Here is a 15,242-nt window from a genome sequence, read left to right as displayed (position 1 = left end):
ACATGCAGGCAGCTACCTTTGGCTGGTGGGACTTCTGGCTTTTTAGGAGGTGTCACGGGCACTTTCTTCTCAGGAACAACTTCCTTGGGAGCCTCAGGCACTTGAAAGATATTAGTAAAATTACATTTAGGAGTTACGACAGCAGTGGAACAAATTATTTTCAAGAACAGAAGAGTTACAAGTACTTGTAACTGGTACTTTCTTTGCAGGGACAACTTCCTTGGGAGCTTCAGGCACTTAAATGATATTAGTAAAATTATATTTAGCAGCTATGCGGTTCACTGGAACAGATATTTTCCAGAGCAGAAGCATTATGTCTTTTTAAGATCAGTGACAAATACCTTTAGCAGGTGGGACTTCTGGCTTTTTAGGAGGTGTCACCGGTGGCTTCTTTTCAGGGACAACTTCCTTTGGAGCCTCAGGCACTTAAAAGAGATTAGTAAATTTATATTTAGGAGTTATAGGACCACTAGAACAAAATATTTTCAAGAGCAGATGAGTTTTATCTTCTTAAACCTAAGATCCAGGACAAGTACCTGTAACTGGTGGAGCTTCTGGCTCTTTAGGAGGTGCCACAGGCACTTTCTTTTCAGGGAAAACCTCTTTGGGAGCCTCAGGCACTTTGAAGATATTAGTAAATTTACATTTGAGTCACAAGGATCAACACAGACAAGAATCACGTTTACACAGCAACTTTAGAGGCTAGCAAGGCAGTTCTTTCCACAGCCCTCCCTATTCCCTCCTGAGGGGGTGTTAGGCTGTACCTTTGACAGATAAGACTTCAGGCTTTTGGAGAGGATGGACTTTTTCCCAGACAACTTCTATGGGCACCTCAGGCACTTCAAAGATATTAATATTTTCACATTTAGGAGTCACAAGAATCAATGCAAACAGGAAACACATTTATATAGGACATACATTTCCTATATAAACACATTTATATAGGAAACACATTTATATAGAAGATGTTTGGGACATTTTCCCCAAACATCTAAGCTTCCGGCAACATATACCTTCATCAGCAAGGACTTCAGCCTTTTCATGACGAACCACATATGTTTTCTTTTCAGGGACAATTTCTTGGAGAGTCTTGGGCACTTTAAGAAATCAGTATTTTAACATTTAGTGTTTCAAAGGTCAATAGGAACAGCAAAATATTTTCAAGACTACAAGTGCTATTTCTTCTTGAATCTGAGAGTGTGGAAACTTGTACCTTTAACTGACGGAGGCTCTCTTTTCTTGGAAGGCACTCTTTTTGCAGGAACACCTTCTTGAGCAGCTTCAGGCACTTTAAAGATATTAGTATTACACATTTAGGAGTTAAAATGACTAATGAAAACAGTAACCACACTAAGTTAGCAAAGGTAGTTTTCTAGACATCTCTTCTCTGCCTATTCTCCCCTTGCCCCACCAAGCATCTAAGTTGAATGGGATTAGTATTAATAGCCTCCTTGAGAAGATGGGCTCACCCTTCTCTAGCAACTAGTCGAGGTGCTACGACACTAGACTCTCCTTATGGAATATTTGTTCAATGAATATTTTTAATAAAAGCATTTCCTGTTTTGATAGGAATGGTCACACACATTTTCTTCCGAGAGGGAACTTCTTGTGGAGCTTCGAGTGCTTTAAAGATGGTATGTTTACACTTAGGAGTTAGGAAGAACATTAGAAAAACAGTTTTAAGAGCTGAGGGTGGACAATTTCTTCAGTATCTGTTCAGAGGTGATGTGTGCCTTTCATAGGTGGACATTCTGGCTCTTTAGGAACATTCTTAGATACTTTCATTTCAGGAGCAACTTCTTTCACAGCTTCAGCTACTTTGAAGATGTTAGTATTATACTTAGAGGTTAAGAGATCAGTGGGGACATTAATGACATTAACCAAAGTGACTTTATGACTCCAAGGGTGTCTCCTTCAAGAACTGGATGAGGTATAAAGTCCTAAAGAAAGGAGTGAAATCTTTTCCTTGTTATTTCCCATCTCCCTACCACCATACACATGGTGGGCATATGTTAAATAAATGAAGGAAGGATGATAGACTAAATGATACCTTTAGGGGATGGTGTTTCAATTTCAGGAGGACCAGCCATGAGTATTTCCTTTATAGGGACAACTTCAGGAGATGCAGGCACTTTAAAGATATTAATGCATTGTACTTCAGAGTGATGAAGAGCAGTGAAGACTTTTACTCATAACCCACCTACAGGAATGTTCCAGACTGGGTGACCTACTTGCTCCCTGAATCTGGTTCTTTGGTAATAGTATGACTGTTTGATTATCAGGAGCTGTTTTCTTAGTCACCTCAGACACTATCAATGCTAGTAATTTTATTTCTTTGAATGGTAGGCATATAGAAAATTAGATAATAAAAATTTACCTTTAGGTGAAAAAACTCTGAAATTTGAATAATTAACAATGTACCTTTTGCTATTAGTTTGGGGAAAATAAAAAAGCTCCTTTCTTATCTGAACTGGCTTTATGTTGTACCCTCACATTAGGTACTTTAAAAGGGTAATTGTTTTCAGGAGAACAATTAAAAATTTTAGACTGAAAAAATAGTGTCAAAGTGCTCAGATATTCTTCAAATTATAGAATATCGTGGGCATTTTGAAGAATTTGTCATTTTGGATGTTTTAAAACATTTTCACGTTTTAATTAACCTGACAATGTTCCAAATGGGAAAACTTAAGACTCTTTAGAAATAATAGACAAGGAGAGGAGCAAATAAATTATTCAGGGCAGGATTCTAACTTTAACTGGTTTTGGTTTTAACTGCCCTGGTTTCAGAGAGGATGTTACACACCGAACAGTTCCACAGTGAATTTAATATTTTATTTTCTTTAGGTCATGGTTTTCTGAAAGTATTTCTGATATTTAAATCCTAGAGGATATCAATTATTTCAAATTCATGTGCTTGTTTTTGGTGGTAAATTTAATAGAAAAGCAATTCCAATAGGTAGTTGTATCATATCCTGGAATTTCAATCCCATGGAGCATTTGAATTACTGACTCACAGTTACAGCCAAGAACCTCTGTCATTTGACAACACTGATTTTCACTTTAAAGAGGGGTGGGGTTAGACTCTTCAGTCCAGCTTCAGGGATATAAATGTTACAGGTGGTCTCTCATATAGATTTTTTTCTAGTACTCTGAATTTTACTTTTTAAGGCAACAGCAAAAGCTATTTCCTAGTGAAGAGACTACCTGGGTCACATCTGCATATCATATGGATATATATTTTTCCTAGAGGCCTCATAGATAAAATGTATAGCCCAAGCATCTCCCTGCGTATAAAGGTATGGACTTTTCCTACTTATGGCTCAGGGGCACATGTATAATACCCAGTCAAGCTGCTACTTTGGGGGACCCACTTTGAAGTGGCCTCCCTGGTAGCAACTAGAGCTTTTAAGATATTAGTACTTTCACACGTGTTAAGTACAACAACAATCAGGAGATAAGAAGGCCGACTTTCTTCTTGCTTGTACCTTCCGGTGGCGGTATTGTTCTTCTGGTAACAGGAGCTCGTCTCTCTGGAACACCTTCCTCGGAGACTTCCACCTCTTTAAAGATATTAGTATTTTCAAATTGAGAAAAGGCAAAGACAGGAAGACATGACTTACAAAGAAAGTTAGGCATATTAACAGACATTATAACTTTAAATTAGATTTTTTTTTGTTCTAATAGTTTATCATTACTTGTTGTATGAATGGGATTTGACTTTTTAGGGGCAAACCATAGACAGTTCCTTGTCTTGGGTACATTAGGGACTCTAAAGATATTAGTATTTTAGCATTCGAGATTGTGAAAATTGACATAAAACAGTGAACATATTTTGCAGACTGATGAGGAAAGATTTTCTTATTTAGATTTTCATAGCTAAGAATTATACCTTCGGTTGGAGGATGCTCTGGAATTTGGGGAATAGCCTCAGGTAACTCCACCTCTGGAAACACTTCTCTGGTTGTATCAGGTTCTTTAAAGATATCAGTAGGTTTATACTTAGAAGTTGTAAAAACAGTAAATTATGTAACATGCAATATTTGAGTCTTCAAGTCAAAGATATTCATCCAAGTTTGATGTTGTTGAAATGTACCTTTAGTTGCTGGTGTTTCTCTCTTTTTGGGAATAGTCACATATATTTTTTCCTCTGGAGCAACTTTCTCGGGTGGTTCAGGCACTTAAAAGATATGAGTACAGTTATGTTTGTTTATTAACAGTGAAGGAAAGTACTGAGTTTTTAAAATGAGCCAAAAGTAAATTTTCTTCACTGGGTTATTGGTATTATATACCTTTTGCTGGTTTGGGTTTTGTTTTTTGAGGATGAGTCACAAGTACTTTTTCTTCCAGAAATGATTCTTCAGATACTTCATAAACTTTAAAGATATTAGTATATATATAATTAGAGGCATTTCCAAGTGGATGAAGAATACCATTTAGAAAAATATGTTACATAATACACACTCATAACTCAAATTACAGTAGTACATAGACCCAAATTAGTGGCAATAACACACTGGCCTGGAAAAACTCTCTTTTCCAGTTTCATGGTATAGGACTGTCGCCACCTCTTTATAAGCATGATGGTAAAATTGAGGAATTCACTGGCCAGGGACCAGTATATGATTCTTCTACTTTGTCTGCAGAAAGCTACTGGTAAATTTTCCCTGTTAATTTTTATGGATTTTTTTTCTTAAAGAATGGGATTGATGTTGAGTTGCACATCAAGAATTCTAGAATATCTGACCTACTGGAAACTCATCTAAGTCCCTTCCTGTGCCAGGAACCTAGTTACTTATATTTAAAAAATATAAACCAAATCTAGTTTATGGCTTCATATTTAATATGAATGTGAAAACCATTTAGGGATTAGAAGAAAATAAAAATAAAAATGATTAAATATTCGGAAAAATTAGGCAACTAAAGAAATAAAGATTTCTCCAGCTTTAAGAAAGTAAGACTAGCTGATAATAATAATCAAATTCAAGTACACCAAGGGTATTCAAACAAGGGAGTCGTCATATATTTTTATCCCAACCTAGGTGACAAAAATGGGATATAAATTTTAGATTCAAGTAAGTGGAAACTGGCATTTTCACTCTTCAGATTATTAAATATCATTCTACTTAGAATATTTTATTACTCATATTATTTCACTGTTTAATCATAATTTTGCATAAAAGCAAAACCAAAAATGATTGAGGATTCTTTTGCAATTATAATAGGCCTTATAAATCTATGGGTATTTGAGCAGCACTGGCAAAATGTTTCCAACAGTTATTGCAAAAAGTAAAAAACAATAACGGTAAAGTATTTTGATTCTACAATATCTAAGTAAAATATTATTAAGAAGTTAAGGAAAGTTACCTTACGGTCTGAGAAAATGAATTGCTTAAAAAGAGAAGACATTTTTACAGAGACCACATTAACAAGACAACGATAAATTCAACAAGACAAATGACTTTCTAAAAATGGGCAATGGTATACATAAAGGACTATTTTTTTTTGACTATTTGTTTTTTAAATTGGCAAGGAAATATACCTTGTCTGAGGCAAACAGTCATTCAAACTATTTAATTTGAGCCAATATTTTGGGCATGTTGGGCTTTTTCAAGATATTAGTACATTTACTTTTAAAAGCTATGAAGACAGACTCAGACAAACCAAAGAGAACCACCAATTTTTCTACACTCACTGTAAGTTGTTGCATCTTCAGAAAGAACTATGCGTGATATTTCTTCTTGAATACTTTCCTTGGGCACCTCAGGAACTTCAAAGATATTAGTATATTAATTGTAATAAATAACTAATATAGCAAGAATATAAAGACACAAAATACAAATATATCACTCACACTCACTGTAAACCATGAATAATTAGACATAGTGTCATTTCCTGTTGTGATTAGCATCAATGTATACCTTTAGCTGGTGGAACTTCAGGCTTTTTAGGAACAGCTTCACGAACTTTTTCTTCTGGAACAATTTTCTTGGGTACTTCAGGAGCTTTAAAGATATGTGTTTGTTTTATTTTTAAGAATTGCATCATTGGGTATAAAATATCAAGACAAAAAGGGTCATCTAAGAAGGAGAATGTCAAAAATCCCCAAATTAGAAGTCATCCAAACATCTTTCTAGATTGCCTTGTCGATGAATCCTTGATTTGTCATATTAGAAAGACTTCGCCCTTTGAATATAGCATCATTTTCTATTGTCATTCAGAACACGTTTGTTTCTAAAGGTACTTGACAATAACTTCCAACATGAATTATTTTTGAAAAAGAGGTTGAGGGGTCAACGTTTAAATACTGCTTAAGAAGAGGTTCAGTACAGATAATAACAACATTTAGGCTTGGGTCTGTGTTCCCCGAAGGCTGTTACAAAAGGTAGGATTTACGTTATGGGACATAAGTTGAAATTTACATCATTCAGCCATTTTGTGGTGGTGAGGGGAGAATGATCTCTCTCATTCTTCATTGCAATAAGTGAATAAAAGGGAGTTTCGTGTTAGCAGTGAATCAGCAAAGGCAGATAGATACCTTTAGCTGGTGCAACTTTGGGCTCTTCAGGAACATGTACTTTTTCTTCTACCACGATTTTCTTGGGTACTTCAGGTACTTTAAAGATATAGCAATAATTTACTTTTGAACATTCATAAAGATTTTTAACAAGTAGAGTACACAAGAAATGTAAACACAGAACAGAACAACAGCCACAACATAAAATACAGACATCGCTTTATCAGATACATTACAGTAATTAATGAGTTGAATTTTGATAACATATACAATAATAAAAAAATCCAAGGGAATTTCTCATGTAAGAGTCATAAGAACTTGACAAGAAAAATGAGTAAGACACCTTCTCTGCTTTTTCGCCTGTTTTGTTGGAATAATTGGCATTTTCAGTGATAACATTCTTAAATGCTTCAGAGACTTTAAAGATATAAGTATATATTATTTATTAAATACTGTTTCTTATTTATGTTGTAAAATTCAAGAAGTTTAAAAACCTGAACAAAGCAAGGACATCAAACACAAAGTCATGATATATTTGTATCTAGTAGGTCATTTAAATTAATAATCAACAGAAAAACAGGGATTTATCAATAAGCATATTAGTGAATATAAGATCAAAGAGCACCAAAGGAGGAAAACTGGGTTCACTATTTGGTTAGTAGTGATATTCATTTTGAGTATTCTTAACAGTGACTGTTTTTTGATAGAACTTCCTTTAACCCCTCACCCACTTTAAAGATATTAGTTTGTTTTAGACATTCCAAAAACACAAAACACAGAAGAAAAACATCAGGTAGAATGCAAACTTGTAAAGCCGCCAAGGTGCTACTGCACGTAAAATTAGGTAAGCAATTTTTCACCAATAAAATACCTTTAGCTGGTGGCTCTTTTCGAGGAACAACTTTAGTGGGTGGTTTTTTTGGAGGGATGACTTTCTCAGATATCTCAGGCCCTTTAAAGATATTAGTGTTTTGGTTTAGAACCAACTTCTGAAGTGTAATTGTGCTCAATGACCAAAGTTAGTACAATGAGGGCTCATAAGATGCTTTCTCTGCTCATATTTTTAAAATTTACACCAGACCTACTTCCAAAAAAGACTTGATTTTGCTAACTTTCATCTAGGTTGTAAATTTACTATGTATACTAAGCACATACACATTCCTTCCTATTGAAAGTGAAAGTTGCTCAGCCATGTCCGACTCTTGATGATCCCAAGGACTATACAGTCCATGGAATTCTCCAGGCCAGAATACTGGAGTGGGTAGCCGCTCCTTTCTCCAGAGGATCTTCCCAACCTAGGGGTCAAACCTAGGTCTCCTGCATTGCTAGGAGTCCCACATTTACCAGCTGAGTCACAAGGGAAGCCCCTCCTTCCTATTACACACATATTATTAACTTGTTCAAGAACTGGAGTGGTCTTGTAGAGGAAGTATTTGTAAGTTCATTCTCAGAATATACTAGAATGCAGGTGTTGCTACCACACTTCATTTCCTTTCTTAATGTTGTTTCCCTTGAAAATATCATAAAATGGTGGAAGCTTTGGATAAGTAATTATCCGTGTGTGACGAGCTGGTTGAATTGCTAACAAAGCAATGGTTGTTTTGCCTCGACTGTAAATTCCTCAGTGCACTGAGGAGTTTCTTTTTATTCAACGGATGACACTGGCTAGTTATTTTGGAACCTGTAACAATCATGGAACGTTCTTTCTCGGAATTTAAAAAGAATCCACAAATTCATACAGTGCATTTTCTTATCTCTTCAGGCAAGTAGAGATCAGATATTAGTATCTAATTGCCTAAAACGATACTCTGGTTAATCTTTACTCTGTATCAATCATTGTTATCAAGTAAACTCATACTTCAAGTTATTTCATGCTTTTATCGAGGAAAATAAGTGAACTTCTAATGTCCAAACTGAACATGACATCTACTTAAAAAAAAAAACAAACAAGAATTAGGGCAACATATAACAGTTTGTAGTATCTGTACAATTCCTGATACCTTTAGGTGGAGCTTTGGGTTTTTCATATACTTCCTCTTCTTCCGCCTCTAAAACTTCTATTACCCTATGGACTTCTTCAGCTCTGTGTACTTCTTCTTCTGCTCTGTACTCTTCTGCTTGGAGGAACTGTTCCACCTCATGGAACTCTTCTTCTTCAAAATACTCCTCAACCTCTTGGTACTCTTGTTCTTCAAGAGCCTCTTCCACCTGTGCTTCCACTATTTCTAATTCTGTTCTTTCTTTCACTACTTCCTCTTTGTGGAAAGCAACAGATACTTTTTCTTCACGGACAGCTCTCCCTGAAAGAGCATCTATTTTAAGAGACTTATTTGTTTAAGCACAGGAAAAATGAAGATGTAAATTCAAAATATAAAGAACAACCACCGAGAAGAGCTTTCATGCAACAATATAAAAGCATCAAAGATCTGCCCCAAAGTACCTTTAGCTGCGGGAACAGCTTCTTTTTTAGGCACAGGGACTTTCTTTTCTGGGATTTTCTTTTCTGGGACTTTCTTTGGCACTTCGGGCACTTTAAAGACATAGTTTTAATATTTAAGACTGTGAAGAGCAAGCTTTCATAAGCAAAAGACATCAAATACAATCAAGACACGTTGACACAAAACATAAAACTGTTAATGAAAAGAGATTATAAGAAAGTCGAGGTTAAAAAGAAAAGATGTACCTTTAGCTGGAGGGACCTCTTTTTTCTGAACAGGAACTGGTGGTTTTTCCTCAGGAACTTTCTTCGGCACTTTAAAGATATTAGGCATGTCAGTTAGCTGACAATACTCAATGATAAACGTGAAATAGAAACATCAGAAATAGCATCAATATTACAACAATCAAAGTTTAAGAAGTCACTCTGTACTGTAAAATTGGACACAAATTTTATAGGCAATAAAGATATCTTCACTCATTTGTGCTATTCATACCTTAGAAGGTATGTCCACAAGAAACCTGTGCCATCTTTTTGTTTTTAATAGCAGGGATTATCAATATTGAGCCCGATTCTACTATTTTTAATTTCATGAAGGCTTTTTTTTCAAGTGGTTATCCTCATGAAGTACTTAAGCCTCAATACAGATGTCACATTCTGCTGGGCACTATCATGTCTGCTGAGGCTATCTACTGTGATAGAGACAGCATAGCCTAAACAATTAGGAGGCTACTGAAGCATTAGCCTAATTAGGAAGCAAAGAGAAAGAGATGCTTTGTAATAACCTTGAATACTCTGGTCAGATATCACAGAAGGAACACTAGGCTCTTTAAAATAATTATTATCTAAGTATTAGGATAGATATCCCCCATAAAAAATACAGCAGATATAATTACTGTAATAATTATATGAGAAAATTCTACTTATATAATGTAATAAAATCTAGGAATGGAATGTTGAGAATAAAGATCCCCTGTAATGTGTCTAAGTATAGAGAGATGTACTATTAACATTAAAATTCCCAGCTATTTAAAATAAGAATCTTCTGGAATAATTCACACACACACACATACATACATATAATCATTCATTAACATTCCAAAATGTTAAAACAATCGAATGAATTATATTGTTACAGGTTTTTAATTAATTTCATAAGCTCTCTATTTAAATGACTCTAAGAACGCAGTGAAAGAAGATACTTTTGTTTTTTAAAAGAAGATGGATAAGAATTTAAAGATATTATCTTTAGTAAAAGGATCTGCTATACCTTTAGCTGGTGGTGCCTCCACTTTTTTAGGAACAGGAGTAGGTGCTTCAGGTACTGCTTTCTTAACCACTTCAGGCACTTAAAAGATATTTAATAGACGTTTTGAAAAATGACATACAATAAACAGAACTACCATAAACAAAAAAAATCCAAACACAAAACATTGATTTATTTTACAAAAGATATTAGCAACCTAAATGGTAATTACACATATGAAGTACTGACTCTAAAGGTGAGAGGAATATTACTTGGAAATCCTATAAGCAAACAAAGGTTTGCATAAACTACGCAAAGGACTGTCATAGTCTTTAGCAACGAAAGCATAAGAATTATTCTCAAGGGCGAACACCATAGAAATAGGTTTTCCCCACTTTCCTACTGAAGAAAAACACTAAGGATTGAAAACTAGGAGAAAGTATTACAATAGCAGCTGACCAGAAAAAATCAAGGTGTCAATAACATAAAATTCTCTCTCTCATTCTAATTGTACTGCAAATGCAGTGGAACAAGTTGGGTAAAGAAAAGGGACACAAAGTTTCAGGTGCTTATCATAAATAATCTTCAATTTATCATTGATATGATGTAAGTAAAGTATACTGGTGAATATTAGGTTTAGATGACTTCTGGGAAAGATATCGAATGAATGGCCAATCCATAAAATCAGCTGTACCTCTAGGTGGCGCCACCTCCTCAACCTCCTCTACGATAGGTGGTTCCTCTGGGATCTCCTCTTCTGGAATAGGCTCTTCAGGCTCCTCAAACACTTTAAAAAGATTATTACTTTGTAAATTATTTTTATAATACATTTGGATATTAGACTAAAATGATACATCTGAAAACTGAGGTTGTGTGATCAGCACAGGTAACTCAGCCTTCTAAATACATGTGAAAACTCACTCATCCTTGAAAAAAGCCTTACTGAGTCTTCAAAATACATTAGGCCCTTCCTAGAATTTTATAACTGGAAAGGACTTCAGAAAGAATTCAATTTAAATTATTATTTTTAATTGAGGTGGATTTTTTTGAAGTCAAGCATTCACTTAGGAGTCAAAGTCAGACTTTCTGTACCAGTTACTCAGGTTTAACTAAGAACTCCCCTTGGAGAAGCTAATCCCACAATTACCAACCAAGTCATGTGATGAAAAGTTTCTCATGGCAAACAGTTTCCCTTCAAAGATCCTCATTAAAGTAAAACAAACAAACAACCAACAACCACACATGTAAGAAAAGAGATTCAAATGGTTTTGTTTTGCCTATCCAGTTTCTACTAGGTAAAGAATATTTTCTTGTAGACTCTGAGTATGTTTATTTTCTGGAGTGAAGTATGCATATACCTCTTGAAAATATTAGACAAAATAAGATAGCAATGCTTTTGAAAATGCTGTTTTCTTAGAAAGTCATCTACCTTCAACTGGTGGAACTTCCTCTTCTTCAGGGACAATGATGCGTTTTTCTTCCACCTTCTTAGGCACCTCAGGAACTTAAAAGATATTGATTGTTTTAGGCACTTAAAATGCAAGAACCAGGAGGAGCACATAAAGACCCAAGTTCCCCATTTTTCAACACAAGAAACTAATAACAGAATACACATGCACCAGATGAAACACTGATGTTTCACAGCATTGTTAACGAGACAAAAATCAAAGGTTGGTAGTTCAAGATAAACACCATTCTATCTTTTACCGCTGGGGGTACTTCAGGGACTGGTTTCTTAGTTATCTCAGGCTCTTTAAAGATATATAAGTTTAGTATTTTTATTCTATTTTTTTACAAACAACATACATAGACAGATCAACATAAAATACACAAACACAGAGTAGAAGAACTGACATAGAACAAATACGGGTGCAGCAGAGTTTCAAGGGATGGCTACACAACAGAGCACACAGTGCAAACGCTTATGTGGAACATCCGTCCCTACGTGAAGAGCGTCACAGTTCCACAGCGGAGGGCAGCAAACACACCCCTGTTGGGAGTGATGTACCTTTGGCAGGAGGAGGCGCTGCTTTCTTAAGACCGGGTGGAGGCACCTTCTTTTCTGGTTCAGGTTTCTTAGGCACCTCGGGCACTTCAAAGATATTATTTTGTAAGCTCAGTTTCATGAACACAGAGACAACGGACACCACAATATTGTAAGTTATGTTAACCAATACTGGGAAACGGGCCATTCTGGCATTTACAGGTGAAGAAAGAAATGGTAGTGTCTAATTTGCTTGGGAAGAGCAGTACCTTTGGCAGGAGGAACCTCCTCTTTCTTGGGAATGATCACTTTCTTCTCTGGCACTTTCTTCTTAACCTCAGGCACTTTAAAGACATCATTTAATGATAAGACTTTATTGTAAGGGACAAAAAAGAGGGAACACAAGAAGTTCACACAGAGAGAAACTAACATGCAACAGTCGCTCGGGACAGGGATGTAGTGTAAGTCGGGAGCCCACAGGTAAGGATAGAATTAGGTGTCTTAGAGGACGGGAGCAGCAACCTATTTGAATACCAGAGGACAGATGCTATCATTTCATCCACTTAAATTTCACTAGAAATTTATTAAATCATTATCTATAAAATACTTCTAAATTCTTACAATCCAATAAAGGACCAGCTTTACTGTTTTGCTGATTATAAGACTATTTAACCTAGTGGAAAGGTCATGCTCATTTTAAATAGTAATGTCATAAATTTTGCAGAAGATATTGAGCTTTAAGGCATACATATATATTGTCCCATACTATGCACTGATTGAATATGATAAATCTGGATACTATTCATTCAATCATAGAGTCCATCTATATACCATACTTTCTTTTATCCTCTCAGTACTATCTGAGCCCACTAGGACTGATATTAGTTTCCTCACTTTTTAGGCTTACATCAGCTAAAGGACTTGCTCAGGCTAACACACAAGATACATATCCAAGGCTAAAATCAAAACCTGCTGGGCTACCATTTATATGTATGTTTCAGAAGACATACGCTATTAATCAGTGTTTTCACAAACGTATTAATCTTTTATCTTTTCATCTTGATGCTCTAAAGACACTTTATATAAATGATTGAAGGATGATGTTTAGGAAGATTGGAACATCACATTTTTCAGGTGCTTTTGGCATTGATAATTTAGCCTTGTAAAATATCTATATGGAAAATATGATGTTTAATAAAATTATAGGGAATTGGGTAAAACTTTGGGGGAAATTTTAACACTTCTCTTCATCTTTGTTCCTGAATACTGCTTTATAGCCAGTGAAAAGTGGATATCAGAGTTCTTGAACATTTTCAGCAGTTAATGTGACCAGTTTATAAACGTAAAGTTTTCTAAATCCCAGTTCTGCTATCATTTTTCTGGCGAAACTATGGATAAAGAATGTGTATGTACTTGGGGGAGGTGTACCTTTAGGCGGTGGAGGTTCCACTTTTTTAGGAGCTGGAACAGGGACTTTCTTCTCTGGTACAGGTTTCTTTGGCACTTCAGGCACTTTAAAACATTCATTTTAAAACATTAAAAAATCACATGTACAGTACTGGATATGCAACGAAAAGACACGTGAGAATAGGACCACAAACAACGAGATAACATTCCATGCCATGAAATCTGAACAGACATTCAGATTACTTACAATAAACAGAGACACATAAGACAGACACAAAATAATAAGAGCACACATGTCTGGAATGTTCTCTAAGATTTAGATGGTAGGAAACATAAAGAGTATAGCATCATAGATAAAATTAGAGATGAACAACAGGGTGGAAAGGCAGAATTCAACACAAAAGAGGCCTGAGGACTTCAAGAAGAGCTGCTATACCTCGTGCAGGTACTGGCACTTTAGGCTTAATTTCTGGAAGAACTTCTTCTTTTTCGGGTACCACTTCTTCCTCAGGTACAAATTCTTCCTCCTCAGGAGGAATTTCCTCTTCTTCAGGAGGAACTTCCTCTTCCTCTGGAAGAATCTCCTCCTCCTCTAGCGGAACTTCTTCCTCAGGTGAAATTTCCTCTTCCTCTGGCGGAACTTCTTCCTCAAGGATAACTTCTTCTTCCTCATGGAGAAATTCCTCTTCAAGAACAATTTCTTCTTTATGTACAACTTTCTCTTCCCGGAGCAGAGCTACAGGAACTGGAACTGGAACTGGCTCACGTTTCTTTGGCACTTTAAAGATAGTTGTCAATCGGACAAGCATCACTTTTATGTACAATATTTAAAACAGTGGGACAACATGAAAAGCTAATATTCTGTAGTCAAAAAGCATCAACTGTTACCAACATAAGTCATTATAATTAGTGAGGCTGTAGAATGCCAGTTAGTTAGCCTTTTTGTTTTGGGTTTGTTAGAGATTAATGTACCTTTGGGTGGGGGAGCCTCCACTTTTTTCGGAATAGGTGTTGGCTTCTTTTCTTCTGGGAGGACCTTTTTGGGCACCTCTGGCACTTTAAAGATATTATTTTTTCTTTAAGAATGTGTTCATTTACGTGTCTTAGAGCAATAGACATAAAAAAGAATAACGAAATATCTGACTTAAATATTTCTAACAAGACAGACAATTGTTTAAACCACATAATGTTATGGGAGAATTTATATACGAATATATATATATAAATGTTGGACTTCCCCAGTGGCGCATGGTAAAGAATTCGCCTGCAATGCAGGAGACTTGGGTTTGATCTCTGGGTTGGGAAGATTCCATGGAGGAGGGCACGACAACCCACTCCAGTATTCTTGCCAGGAGAATCCCCATGAACAGAGGAGCCTGGCGGGCTTTAGTCTATGGGGTCGCAAAGAGTCGGACATACCTAAAGTGACTGAGCATGCATGCACGCATATGTAAATGTAAGGGTTTTTTTTTTTTTTGCCCCCCAAGGACTTTACATGATGAAGTGATGTACCTTTTGCTGGTGGAGCCTCTACTTTCTTAGGAGCAGGAACCGGCACCTTCTTCTCAGGCACAGGTTTCTTGGGCACTTCCGGCACTTTAAAGAAATGATTAGAGAAATAGTTGATCCAACCTAGAATTTTGAATCCAAGCAT

General features: G+C 35.9%; 1 protein-coding gene across 4 annotated transcripts in view; it reads right to left on the bottom strand.

Moving 5' to 3' along the window:
• The window catches only part of TTN (titin), a 272,102-nt gene that overhangs the window by 129,041 nt on the left and 127,819 nt on the right, over positions 1-15,242 (bottom strand). For 2 of the 4 annotated variants that reach the window (XM_068969318.1, XM_068969319.1), the window contains 14 exons: positions 15,101-15,184; positions 14,561-14,644; positions 14,025-14,366; positions 12,451-12,525; positions 11,627-11,701; positions 10,892-10,984; positions 10,222-10,299; positions 9,198-9,266; positions 8,955-9,044; positions 8,515-8,814; positions 7,386-7,466; positions 6,536-6,613; positions 342-425; positions 17-100 (listed from right to left, as the gene is read on the bottom strand). The exons of the other annotated variants lie outside the window; for them this stretch is intronic. In XM_068969318.1, the coding sequence (XP_068825419.1) occupies positions 17-100; positions 342-425; positions 6,536-6,613; positions 7,386-7,466; positions 8,515-8,814; positions 8,955-9,044; positions 9,198-9,266; positions 10,222-10,299; positions 10,892-10,984; positions 11,627-11,701; positions 12,451-12,525; positions 14,025-14,366; positions 14,561-14,644; positions 15,101-15,184 (1,617 nt within the window). The remainder of the gene's footprint in view (positions 1-16; positions 101-341; positions 426-6,535; positions 6,614-7,385; positions 7,467-8,514; positions 8,815-8,954; positions 9,045-9,197; positions 9,267-10,221; positions 10,300-10,891; positions 10,985-11,626; positions 11,702-12,450; positions 12,526-14,024; positions 14,367-14,560; positions 14,645-15,100; positions 15,185-15,242) is intronic. 4 annotated transcript variants of the gene reach the window in all.

The sequence above is a fragment of the Capricornis sumatraensis genome, chromosome 3 (genome assembly GCF_032405125.1).
Source record: "Capricornis sumatraensis isolate serow.1 chromosome 3, serow.2, whole genome shotgun sequence".
Classification (NCBI taxonomy): domain Eukaryota; kingdom Metazoa; phylum Chordata; class Mammalia; order Artiodactyla; family Bovidae; genus Capricornis; species Capricornis sumatraensis.
Note: the sequence above shows the minus strand (reverse complement) of the source record. Positions and strands in the feature narration are given on the sequence as shown.